This window comes from Halyomorpha halys, unplaced genomic scaffold (genome assembly GCF_000696795.3).
Source record: "Halyomorpha halys isolate HHAL.00 unplaced genomic scaffold, Hhal_1.1 Scaffold22.1, whole genome shotgun sequence".
NCBI classification, from domain to species: Eukaryota; Metazoa; Arthropoda; class Insecta; order Hemiptera; family Pentatomidae; genus Halyomorpha; species Halyomorpha halys.
Genome location: NW_027104816.1, coordinates 572,833 through 585,089, shown reverse-complemented (window position 1 = coordinate 585,089; position 12,257 = coordinate 572,833). Strand labels below are relative to the sequence as shown.

The window sequence follows — 12,257 nt, the reverse complement described above, 5'->3', positions numbered from 1 at the left end:
TATATAATACTGATAAAAATAACTTTAAGAAATTGCATCTGCCCATAAATGAACATAGAACTTGATTTTAGGTTAGCTTATTTAAAAAAAGTTCTGATGATTAGTTGCTATTCTTGTGCCTATAACTAAACCATGATGTTGATTACATAAATTGTTTTTTGTTTTCTTTAAATAGAGCCACTTATCTGTGGAAGCCCTGATAAGAACATCAACACAACAATCACTGGAACGAACCACAGTATAAACGCATCAATCACTTACAACTGTCCAGAAGGGCACATGCTAATAGGAGAAGCAGATAGAATTTGTACAAATTCAGGTTTTTGGTCTGGAGAACCTCCGACGTGTAAATGTAAGTAAAATTAAAAGGCTAAACAAGTGGTTTATCATTGGAACAGGAATAATGCTTAAAATTGTACTTATATTGATAAACAAATTTTTAGATGTGGAGTGTGGAAAGCTGCCGGAATTAGCTCATGGGAAGATCACTCTAATAAATAACAGAACGTCGTATGGAGCCATAGCCAATTATACTTGTGAGGCAAACTACACTCTCGTAGGAGAAGAACAAAGAACATGTGGTGACAATGGTATTTGGTCCGGGTTAGCTCCTCAATGCCTCTGTAAGTATATTTACAATTTATTCAAAAATAAAAGTATACACTATCTAGGCGCCATATATTAATCAATGCAACAATTTCTGGGGGGGAAGACCCCTTAAAACTTCGTGTATCTTTTATTTATGAACTGGATAACATTTCGGACTTCAAATTGTCCATTTTTAAATCAAATCCGTAAAATAAAATCATATATTAAATATTGTCAGCAATCTTTAAAATATATATATACATGCTATATATATATATATATATATATATATATTTGCTAAATTACAACTTTTTTTAACATTTTGTATTATGGTAATTATCAACACCTATATCATATATTAAATATTATTACCATCCTTATAAAATGTTAATATTATCACAATTAAATTCCCTCTATTATGTTTATAAAAAGTGTTACCATAGTTTTAACAGTGAGAATCTTAATGTGAAAACATCATGGTTTTATAAGAATGATAATAATATTCCAATATTTGATATAAATGTTTTTAATTACAATAATAAAAAAAAATTTAAGTTGTAATATGACAAAGTGTATAAATACACTATACATATATATTTTCCAAAGATCGCTACTGCATTTAATTTATTATTTTAGAGGTTGGATTTGAAAATGGACAAATTGAGGTCTGAAACATTATCCAACTTGTCAATAAAATGTGCATGAAGTTTTAAAAGTGTTTTTTACCGGAAATAGTTACATTGATACAAGATATATTATACACAATGGAAGATTTAAGCAGCTTCAAAATAAATTATTCTTTGTTCTTTAGTCGACTGGTGTCCTGATCCTCCAATGAGCGAAGGTACAGCTATCAAAGTTTCTGGTAAGAGGGCAGGCTCTACAGCAACGTACACTTGCAAACCTGGTTTCATACTATTTGGTCAACAGGTGCAGTATATTTTTTAATATTCTATTATAACAAGTTATTAATAACTTTGTAATTATTATTTTTAATCACTTTTTTTAATATTTATTTATTATCAGATCCACCTGGTAAGCTATACATGATAATTATTAGATTTTCTTTTATTAATTGAGAATTTGGGGGTTTAGTCTCATGTAAAAAAAAAAACATTCCTAACTATTTACAATATTATAATTATTGAATATTTCTAATTAATTAAAATAAATTAGTAAACAAAAAAATATATCTAAGCAATAATAATAATAAATATGTAACGTACAGAGTTCATTGAAGAATTTCTTGCATCAGTCTGGACTTCAGTCTTGAATTTGAATTTCTTACTTTGTAAGCCACCTAGTATTGTTGATACATAAATTATATGATCTTTTAGGTACTAACCTGCGGTTTGGGAGGGGAATGGTCTGGAAAGGCTCCAACATGTAAATACGTCGACTGCAGAGAGCCATTGGGAATAGACAACGGTCATTACATCCTTATGAATGGAACAACAACCCATGGCAGCGTCGTTGAGTATACCTGCGACACAGATCACTGGCTGGAACCACCGACACGAAATTACCTCACATGTCTTCGAGATGGCAAATGGTCTGATGACCCACCCACCTGTGAATGTAAGAAGCATGAATTTTTTATTTAAGTAATTACTATTTAATTTTGTTAATGCCAAACAAAAAAAATACAAATTATACTAATACTGGTATAATTTATGATTTTTTTTTTATATAAAATATTTTTATTGATCACCGTGCAACATTTTATTTTATATATAAGGTGGAATAATGAAATTGTTTTTGAAGAGGTAATAAATTGAAATACAAATTAAAATGCCGGGATAAACTTGAAATTAATTTTTTTCTGCTTACACTATATTGAAAAAATAACATAATCTGAACTACAGGATACATGTAAATGACAGTTATACAATTTGAGCAATGAGTAGTACAATTAAATAATATAATACAAATTATATAAAATAACAAAATTTTAGTTATTTACATAAAGAAAGATAATGAGTCAACAAACACCCTTGCTAGACAAAAAAAAAAAGCGATAATATTTTATAATTCACTGCCAGTTAAAATTTTAAGATCATCTCAATTTTTTGAAAAAGTTTTGGAATAAAAACAACAAAACCCAAAAAGCTTTTGAGATGAAACTTTAATACAATTAAAGTAAAAAAAATTATACAATTTTAGAGGAACATTGTAAAAAAAAATACCATCTTTAAATGGTAAGGTGAAATTTATAAACACTACTAATAAAGTGGAGTCTTACAGCCCCACTTTTTTTTATGTATTTATTTTTTTATTTATTCTATTAAAAATTAACCCAAGTCCTTAACCAAGTAATGGATCATATTTTAATAGTTTCCGTACCAAAGTGTTTTTATCACATAATAATTAATGACTGATATTGATGAAAAAATTTTTACTTACTTTTAATATGATATTTTTGACCTGAATACTTGATGATAAATATGATAATAGGAAATACACATAAAACACAAAAAAATAGAGATAATATTGGAAAGTAGCAAGTGTAATTACAGATTTTATACAACAAAATTTATAATCCTAAGTTTTGAAAAGAAGTTTATTTATTTTAATATGAATAGAATTTATGTTTGATCGATAGTAATATCTGTTGTAAATACTTCTTATAAATGAACTAAACTATTTAATTTCATATTTAGTAATATATTATTGTATTTCTAGTGATTACTTGCCCTGAACCAGAAGTTCCTGAAAACGGTTACGTAGTCGGTTATGATTTCAATGTGCATTCTAGCCTGGAATTCCATTGCGAAGCAGGCCACATCTTAGCAGGGCGATCGACTCTCACTTGTACAACAAATGGCGAATGGGACGGAGAACCTCCTACTTGTTATTGTAAGTTATATTGTAAAAAGAACTACCCTAAAAAAAAAATTTAATAAAGAATTTATCGACTGATAGTGGTTGTTTTCTTTACCTTGTAGACATTGATTGTGGAAAGGTTCCACCAATACCATATGGTTCAGTTGCATACACTAATTCCACGACATATTTGGGAAGTGAAGTTACTTACAGTTGTACTAAAAACTATAGATTAGTCGGACCTCCAAGCAGAATGTGTTTAGAAACGAAACAATGGAGTGAAGGGCTGCCAAGATGTGAAGGTAAAATATTTGATTATATAAACATACTAATAAAGTACTAAATAAGGAATTTCAAAGTAAAAAATATGAAATATTTATCAATTATAATTAAAAATATCCATATATTCTCAACATGTTCATTTTCTTATAATTTCTACGTTTCCGTGATTCTCAAGAACATCTTATTTACAATTTCACAGTTACCAATGTTATTAAAAATTTGCGGACCACTCTGCTCTTGTCAAAATATATCTTAGTCTATCAACCTATATTTATCCACTGTTTTAATTATTCTAATTTTATTAAATTTCCACTATCCACTACAACCTAATCAATCACTTTATCGACTTTTATATAACTTATATAGCCCTATGGATAGTATTAATTATAATTGATAAACAAACCAGTCTCAAACATGAAATTAAATGATATATATAAATAGAATCTCTTGTTTTAATGTCGGAATAAAGACTATCAGCATTTTTGTGTATTGGTAATATATTTTTAAATATTTTTTTTATCCATAAATAATATCTAAAGACATAAATATTCTTATAACATAAGCATAACATTAATTTCCATGCACTACTTTAAACTTTATAAATGTCATAACTAATGATTGAAGAAAAATATTGTTAGGACCTCGAGAAGCAGTCAATAATACTACTATATTTAGGTGACTTTTCGCAATTGTATTGTTTACATAGTCATGCCCTACAATAACGAAAACAGTTTTTTAGAATAATTAATTTAAATAATTTTTCAACTAATTATTAGAATACTTCATGTACATAGTATAATTTAAGAATAATAACTATTACAATTAAAACATTACTTATAATTGTCTATTACAGTTTGTTATACATTGCTGTGATACAACTAACTCGAGGTTTGAGCCAAAATTGAATCGGGTTAAAATGGAGATAGAGCGTTTTGTCTTTTTTAACATATAACTGGCTGGTTGTCCATATGTTATTTCTGTATTTATACTTAGTGTTGTTAATTATGTCTTATGTATTTATTTGGTTAGAATGGCATGAATTTAAATTTTTTACATCCAATTTTTTGTTATAGGCCTATTCTTTTATATTTTTATAGTAACATTTCTTTTAAATTTCGCTTAATTTCATTTTTCTTCCTATTTGTCTAAAGTGTGTGGTAAGAGCTGTTTGATCAGGTTTGTTGGGGTTGTTTATTACTACTTGTATAACTTATTTGTGTTGATATGCCATAATTATATAATAATTTAATTAGTTATTAATATATAATAATATTTCATTATTTTAGAAATACGCTGCCCAGCTCCACAACTAGCAGACCATGCTATCCTGTCGGTGACAGGAAATGATCGACTCTACGGCAGAACCCTCATTCGTACCCAAGATTCTGCAGTCTCCGTTACAACATTCAAAATAGGCACTCTGGTGAAGTATAGGTGCGAACGAGGTTACAAAATCGAAGGGGATCCACTTTCAACTTGCGAGGATAATGGAAAATGGAGTGGAAAACTACCTCAATGCATATGTGAGTTTGATTAATTTTATCAAATTAAATTACCGGTAAATATACTTTAGGTGAAATGATTGCAGTGAATAAGATGGGTGTGTAAGTTGAGTAGTAATGAGCAGATCCCCCTAAAATGAAGCAAGAAGGCTCAGGTTTGCTAGAAAATATCCAGACTAGAATTGAGGAGGACCCCTGGAAATGGAAAACCATTTTCAGGAGGACATGATAGAAGAGTGGAACTGGCAGTGGGTGATGACCCTGAATGGATCTACCTGAGAAAGTACTTTCCCACCGTCTGGTCGCGGTTAAAATCAAATTGGGTCCTTCCAGACAACTGGATCTCCCTATTTGTGACGACGCATGGAGGCTTTCGAGCTAAGCTTCATCGCCATAGGATGGATATTTATTATTATTATCATTTCTAGTACTAGGGAATTTTATTGCCAGAGAAAAAGCAAATTTATTGGATTTCTGAATATTATATTTCATTTTTTTTTCCTCTAGGCCATATAATTATTACTTTTCTGCCATAAGACTTCTGGTGGCCCAATAAAGCTTGACCTACCCTATTGGTTTTTATCTTCTTCTTTTTCTTCCTTGAAATTGCTATAAAGCATGAAGGTTTAGCAGTCCATTTTTGCCACTTTTCGTGATCATTCAGTATATAAATTTTTATTGATTAACCTAATAAAGTTATTGAGATGAACCTGCTTCCACTGTTATTTGTTTTCATTATTATTTTCCAGTTTGATTCATATTTATGATTACTACACTGATCCTATTGGTTGAAGCTTGATGTTATAAATACATCAATTCCAAATATATCTATCTAAAATAATCTTACAAATTTGACTGGTGATTCCTGAAATCAGCGTATTTAAACTGACAAGCTGTTCAGTTTTATATATAAGGGTACATATTCATAGATTTCATAACTACTAAACCTTCCCTGAACCATGAGAATGATGTAGTTAAAAATTGATGATGATTGGTTCAGTAGTTTTTGTGGTTGCCAGTGACAAATAAAAAATGGGTCTTTCTTTTATATAATAATATGATTTAACACATTAAAATTTGTAAAACTCAATTCTTAATGCAAATTATGAATTCATAGTAATAAATATAAGTATTGTCATAAAACATTTTATCTTTTCAGACAAATTTTATTTTTGTTTCTTGATTGCAGTTGTTGATTGTGGACTACCACTAGCTCCAAATAATGGACGGTTCACCCTACTTCAAAATGCAACTTATTACGGAGCCGCAGTATTATACGAATGCTACGAAAACTTCCAACTCGATGGATTCCCACGAAGGATGTGCTTAGACAACGGGACCTGGAGTGCAGAAACACCAATGTGTAAAGGTAAACAACTGCTCTTTTTATGTTTTTTCATTGGTAAAACCCAATATTGAATCTTTATTTTATTAACGATCAATTTTTACTTGCAGAAATAGTCTGTAAGGAACCAGAAAGCCATAGTGGCATGAATGTTCAAGTTTCGTCATTCAGTGTTGGAGGTACAGCCATATACACATGTCCTAGAGGGCACAACATGGAAGGGAATGTTACCAGAACTTGTCTCAAAAAGGGAACTTGGAGTGGATTTATACCTAACTGCATACGTAAGTATCGATGTCTGAATAAATTTGTTTGTTTTTTAATTAATCCTTATTCGTTTGATACATTCTAATACTAATTTTCCAAAGGAACCTTTCAGTAAAAAAAAATATATGTGAAAATTATATAAAAATAATCAGAGTAAATTAAAGAAAAAAGAAATAACATGCATAGAATTAAGTAGAAATAGATACAAGAAAAATAAAAACAAATAAATGTAATATCTGTAATCCGAACAAACTGCTGCAGGCGAATGTTCAGATTACAGAAAGCATTAGGAAAAATGGTGTAAAAAAATTCAAAAATATGAAAGTACATGAATATTTTTGTTTATTAATGTTTTCTACATATTTTACTGGAAATTTGACAGTTTAAAGTTTTAAACAATTAATCTTTTTTAAAAAAGTCATTTTTTTTGGCTGAGACTTTGGCAGAAGTTTCTTCACTGCTTCTTTTCTCAGACGTTGTAAGAGAAGGACTTGCTGCCAGGGAATATCATTCTCTGTTGCCCACTTCAGGCAGTTATTAAACACTCCTTCTTAATGTTTTATTTTCGTTAGTTCTTCAACTTGTCTTTCACCTTCTTCTCCTTCGTTGGTAGAGATTTCTGTACAATTTCCTCATCAGTCTTAAATTCGAACTTGTTCTCCTCATGACCTTAAACCCATTCATCAACATCTCTATCATTCACTGAAGCATCAGGGCTTTTAATATCTTTTAATCAAGTTCAAAATCATCTGTTGGCTGGCTTCGTTATTGTTGTCTGTTGATACTCCATGGATGTTCCCTTTCCCCAATAGTGGATTCCATGAATAGTGTATGGTCTTTGACTGAACAGCCACCCAAACTTTAACTAAGAATAACAAAACATCTTTGAGATTCAAATTTTTCAATGTCATTAGGATTTTTTGTTATTGTGCTACTCTATGCGAGCATAAAGCTGTACATCGAGATCTAGCCTGGTTTTTTGAATCACTGTATTATAAAAACTTTCTTAAGAATTAGATTAACCGATATTGAAGCTATGTAAAAATTTCCACAATGATTACAAAAGCTTGCCGATAGATTGGAATGTTAAAAATGTCCTTTATATATGTCCACATTTTCTTGAAAACTAAAATGTGATTGCCTGCTAAGTTTTATCAAAAAAAGTAACTTTTTTTATGCCAGTTCAGATTACTGGAGTGTTTGGAGTACATCTATAAACAATAAGGAGATAAACTTATCTCAAACATTAATCAAATAAACAAACAAAAAAAACATAGCATTTAAATTTTTTTTTAATACTGCATTTATTATTCGTTATGTATACTTAATGTTTTTTTGTTTTCTTTTTACAGCTGTAAATTGTGGAAGACCATCTGATATAGAAAATGGCCGAGTAATTATTATGAATGACACTACAACATATAACAGTGGTGCTGAATACCATTGTATTCCACAGTTCCAGAGAATAGGTCCTTATCTAAGGAAATGTATGGAAGATGGTAGCTGGTCGGGCGATGAACCTCGATGTGAAAGTAATAAAAATTACTCTGAAACTAGTTTTAATTTTAATTGAAAATTTAATTATATTTTTAATTTAATTTAATTTTTTTTTTTTTAGTGACAACAGCTCCAAGCAGTGATTCCCAAGCACTTGGACTTACGATAGGAATCGGAGCTGGTGTTCTGCTTTTCCTTCTCCTCATATTGGGAATTATTTACCTACGGCTGTAAGTAATTTGAATTTTCTCTGAATACTGTTCTAAGTAGAGTGACATTATGTTTTTTTACCTTATTATAATACTCAGGCTATAGAATGATAGATAGATCATATTAAAATCGTTGAGTGAAATATTTATCTATAAAAAAATATGTTGTATTATTAATAGAAATCTGCAGGAGTTAAAAAAGAAAATGGGAGGGAAAAAACAAAAAGCTCTAATACTTTGTTTAATATAAAAAACAAAATAAAGAGCTTCACGTTCTATTAAACTTTTAATACCCATAAGGTCCTAAGAAAATATTTGTTATCTTCATTTTATTTCTATATTGAGTCTTAACTACATAAAAAATATTAATTTTGCATAAGAACAATTTTTTAATAGATTTGGCATAAGTGTCACCTGTAGGTCACATTAAGAATTGAAAACATGGCTATAATTTACAATATTTTTTCTATATTAGGGGTATTTATGATGTGTTGAATGTAAAAAGTTTTAACATGCTAAATATTATAAGTATTGGATTATGGGAAATCTAATTTAAAGTCTATATTATATGTTAAATGCAGAGGAGTACCTAGGAAATTTTCTGGGAAACTTATTTGGTACCCTTGTAATCTTGCATCTCTATCACATCATCTTTCCTCCACCTCACTTGTTCCTTGTTTGCTTTCCTACTTTTTTTTTTCACTATTACTGAATAACTCTATTGTTTAAGAACATCAAAAACAAAAACACAAACTATGAGCAACTAACCTATCGAAGCGACAGCAGACATAATGGTGTAGAGCTCAGCTGGTCTGTTGCATAATGTCATTCTCCGCTTAGCAGACCTAGTAACAGTCTCTCAACCATGTTAAACTTTTTATTGTTTTAACATGCTAAAAGAAGGAAATATTTCTCCATTTAAAACATGAATATCCCTTATGTTATAAAATAAAAAACTATATTCAACTTTCAGTCTTTGTTATATAGTTTTAACGATACAATTAATTTTATTTATAATTTTAAATATTTTCTTGAGACTGATTAATGTTGTTTGAATAAATAATTTAAATTTTATCCATTATAGTCTCAAAACCTTTTATTTCTTATACAATTATTAAACTAAATAATTTAAAAACAACTCCATGCAGGCTATTCTGCCCAGGTCAATTCAACAATTTCTTATTAGTCAATATTCACACTAAAACAAAAATTAAAATTCTTTATCACAGCACTTATTTGTTATATAAAAAATTAAATTACAAATTTTTGTGATAAATTTTAACAAATAAGTGACTGTATAAAATAAAGAATTTTGATTTTTGTTTTAATGTGAATATTGACTAATTAGAAATTGCTTAATTGACCTGGGCAGAATAGCCTGCATTAAGTTGTTTTAAAATTATTTAGTTTAAAAATTGTATAAGATTGTTCCTGAGTATGGCTGAATTGGCCGAAACGTCGGACTTGTGAAGAAAATAAAAGGTTTTGAGACTATAATAGATAAAATTTAAATTATTTATTTAAACAATACAATTAATATTTTTTTATCAATTATAATTCAGTCCTCTTTAGTTTGTGTTTACTACAGAGATTTGATGTGTGTAAGTGGTGTAGTGTAATAAAACCTATAAGTTTCAGTATTATTGATTTTTTAGTAGTTTTGTTATTTGTGTACTGGTGCCAACTTGATATTAAACCTTTTCGGTTTCCCCCATAGGGCAGAAATCTAATGTTTTGGATGGTGCATCCATCTCAACCATGTTAAATGTTATATCATATGTTGAGATATCATTATTATATGTTATATATGTTTTAAAAAAAAAATGTTATATATGTTAAAAAAAAAAAATAGAAAAAGGATAAAAAAAGCTCCACACCATTTTGATTTTGTCTGGTCAGTTGCTCAAGAAAACAGTATATTTTTGTTTTAAATTTTTGATCTTTAGGTATTATAAATTTTAAATAAATTAATTTAGCTAATTATTAAATATAAATCAAAATAGTTGAAGAAAAAATCCTTATTTATTTAAAATAAAGCTATACAATAATAAAAAAAAAAATTATTTAACTTATAACCATTCATTTCTATACAAACACACACAGATATTTTTTTTTTCTTCACACTTTTGCAATGTTTTGGCCAAAAAACAACTTTGTTTTTATATTTTTGAGAGTGATATGTGTTTTTTAAAAATAAATCTTGTTTGTAATATTGATTAATATATTGTAGATGTAAGAGCCACAAAAAAAAAAAATACCTGGCAGCTAGGAAAAAAGAAAATTTGAAAACATATAATTTTAATTATGTGACTGGGATGAAAAGGAAAAAATTTGAAAATGGCTAATAAAATGGGCTAAATTGTTGCAAAAATGTGGATAATATGTTGAATGTATTGAATAGAACTGTTACAAAAAAATTATTGTATAATTTTATATTAAATAATGTATAATTTTATATTAAATAATGTGGTCCAAATAATTTTTTCCTCAATGATTTTGATTGATATTTAATAACTAAAAATGAATCCCTCTAAAAAAATTACACAACCATGATAAAGTTGTTTATAATAATTTAATTATACAAATTTCAAATTCATGTTAATACAATTTTTTCTATTCTATATTTTTAATTTTCAGTCGAAAAGAAACTCCAGTGAAAAATACTGAAAACATTCAGGGTGCCCTTAAAAAAGAAGACCAGAATGCTGCTGTGATGTCCTACGCTAACCTGAACGAACGGACAGGAAACAACATTTACGAAAACATACATGAAGAAGTTTACGATTCGCCATATGAAGAAACAAGTCATTACGAACCATCGCCCATTTATCACAGAAATACAGTGACAATTAACGGTGTCGCTGTTCGATAGCACAAGTAGAACAAAAAAAGAAAGAAAAAGTATGAAATAATTGAGAAAAGCCGTTGTGTCCATTATGTATAGACCTATTTATTTTTGCCCGTAGCTCTGTAAATATAGTTCTAGGGCATATACATTAACTGCGACCCAAGCCTGGCTTAAATAATCATCCAATCGTCGGCAGCTTGGCGTCCATTCCTGACTGTAATTAGATAGGATTTTTAAAAAGGTTATATAAAAGCTGTGTTTGTAATTAATATGAGAATGTAAATAAAAGCACCTCTGTGAGGACAATGACTGTTAATAAAATTAGTTTTGTTATGTAATTGAATTTATTTCTTCCATTTTTATTTTGTTTTAATGTAAACATAAGTTACCAATTTGATCTATTAAATCTAATGATAAAAATTTCATTTCAAAATGGGGCTATAAGTAGAGATGCTATAAGGTAAGAGGGGAAAAATCCAAGTTTGAAATTTTTTCTAGAAACCCAAAAATATGCATAAATCAAATTTTTTTTTTAACAATTGAGGCGTTTAGTCATAAAGCATGGTTATTGAAATTGTTTACACATTGATATTTTTGGTACTATGAGCTTTTTAAAGGCTGATTTCAGAAATCGTTGAAAGAATCTTTAGAATTTTGTTTTATAAAAAGAATAATGTTGATATTAATAAACATTTATATACTGCAAAAGTTTTCATTTTGTCAGTTACTATGTTTTACAACCGAACTTCTTAATAATTATTGGATCAATTTTTTTAAACTACATCATAAAAACATTTATAAATATTTTTAAGCCTTTTCAAACACAAACTTTAAATAAATAGAATCTCATTCCCGAGGAAAATTTTAAAGAAACAAAAAAAAAACATAGCTATTAA

General features: G+C 28.6%; 1 protein-coding gene across 1 annotated transcript in view; it reads left to right on the top strand.

Annotated features, from left to right (window-relative positions):
• The window catches only part of fw (furrowed), a 290,787-nt gene extending 279,083 nt beyond the window's left edge, over window positions 1–11,704 (top strand). The window contains exons 9-20 of the mRNA XM_014422820.2: window positions 176–352; window positions 444–623; window positions 1,400–1,518; window positions 1,926–2,166; window positions 3,271–3,444; window positions 3,534–3,713; window positions 4,980–5,216; window positions 6,385–6,564; window positions 6,651–6,824; window positions 8,160–8,339; window positions 8,426–8,534; window positions 11,151–11,704. Coding sequence (XP_014278306.1) covers window positions 176–352; window positions 444–623; window positions 1,400–1,518; window positions 1,926–2,166; window positions 3,271–3,444; window positions 3,534–3,713; window positions 4,980–5,216; window positions 6,385–6,564; window positions 6,651–6,824; window positions 8,160–8,339; window positions 8,426–8,534; window positions 11,151–11,385 — 2,186 coding nt within the window. The 3' untranslated portion in view covers window positions 11,386–11,704. The remainder of the gene's footprint in view (window positions 1–175; window positions 353–443; window positions 624–1,399; window positions 1,519–1,925; window positions 2,167–3,270; window positions 3,445–3,533; window positions 3,714–4,979; window positions 5,217–6,384; window positions 6,565–6,650; window positions 6,825–8,159; window positions 8,340–8,425; window positions 8,535–11,150) is intronic.
• The last annotated feature ends 553 nt before the right edge of the window (window positions 11,705–12,257 follow it).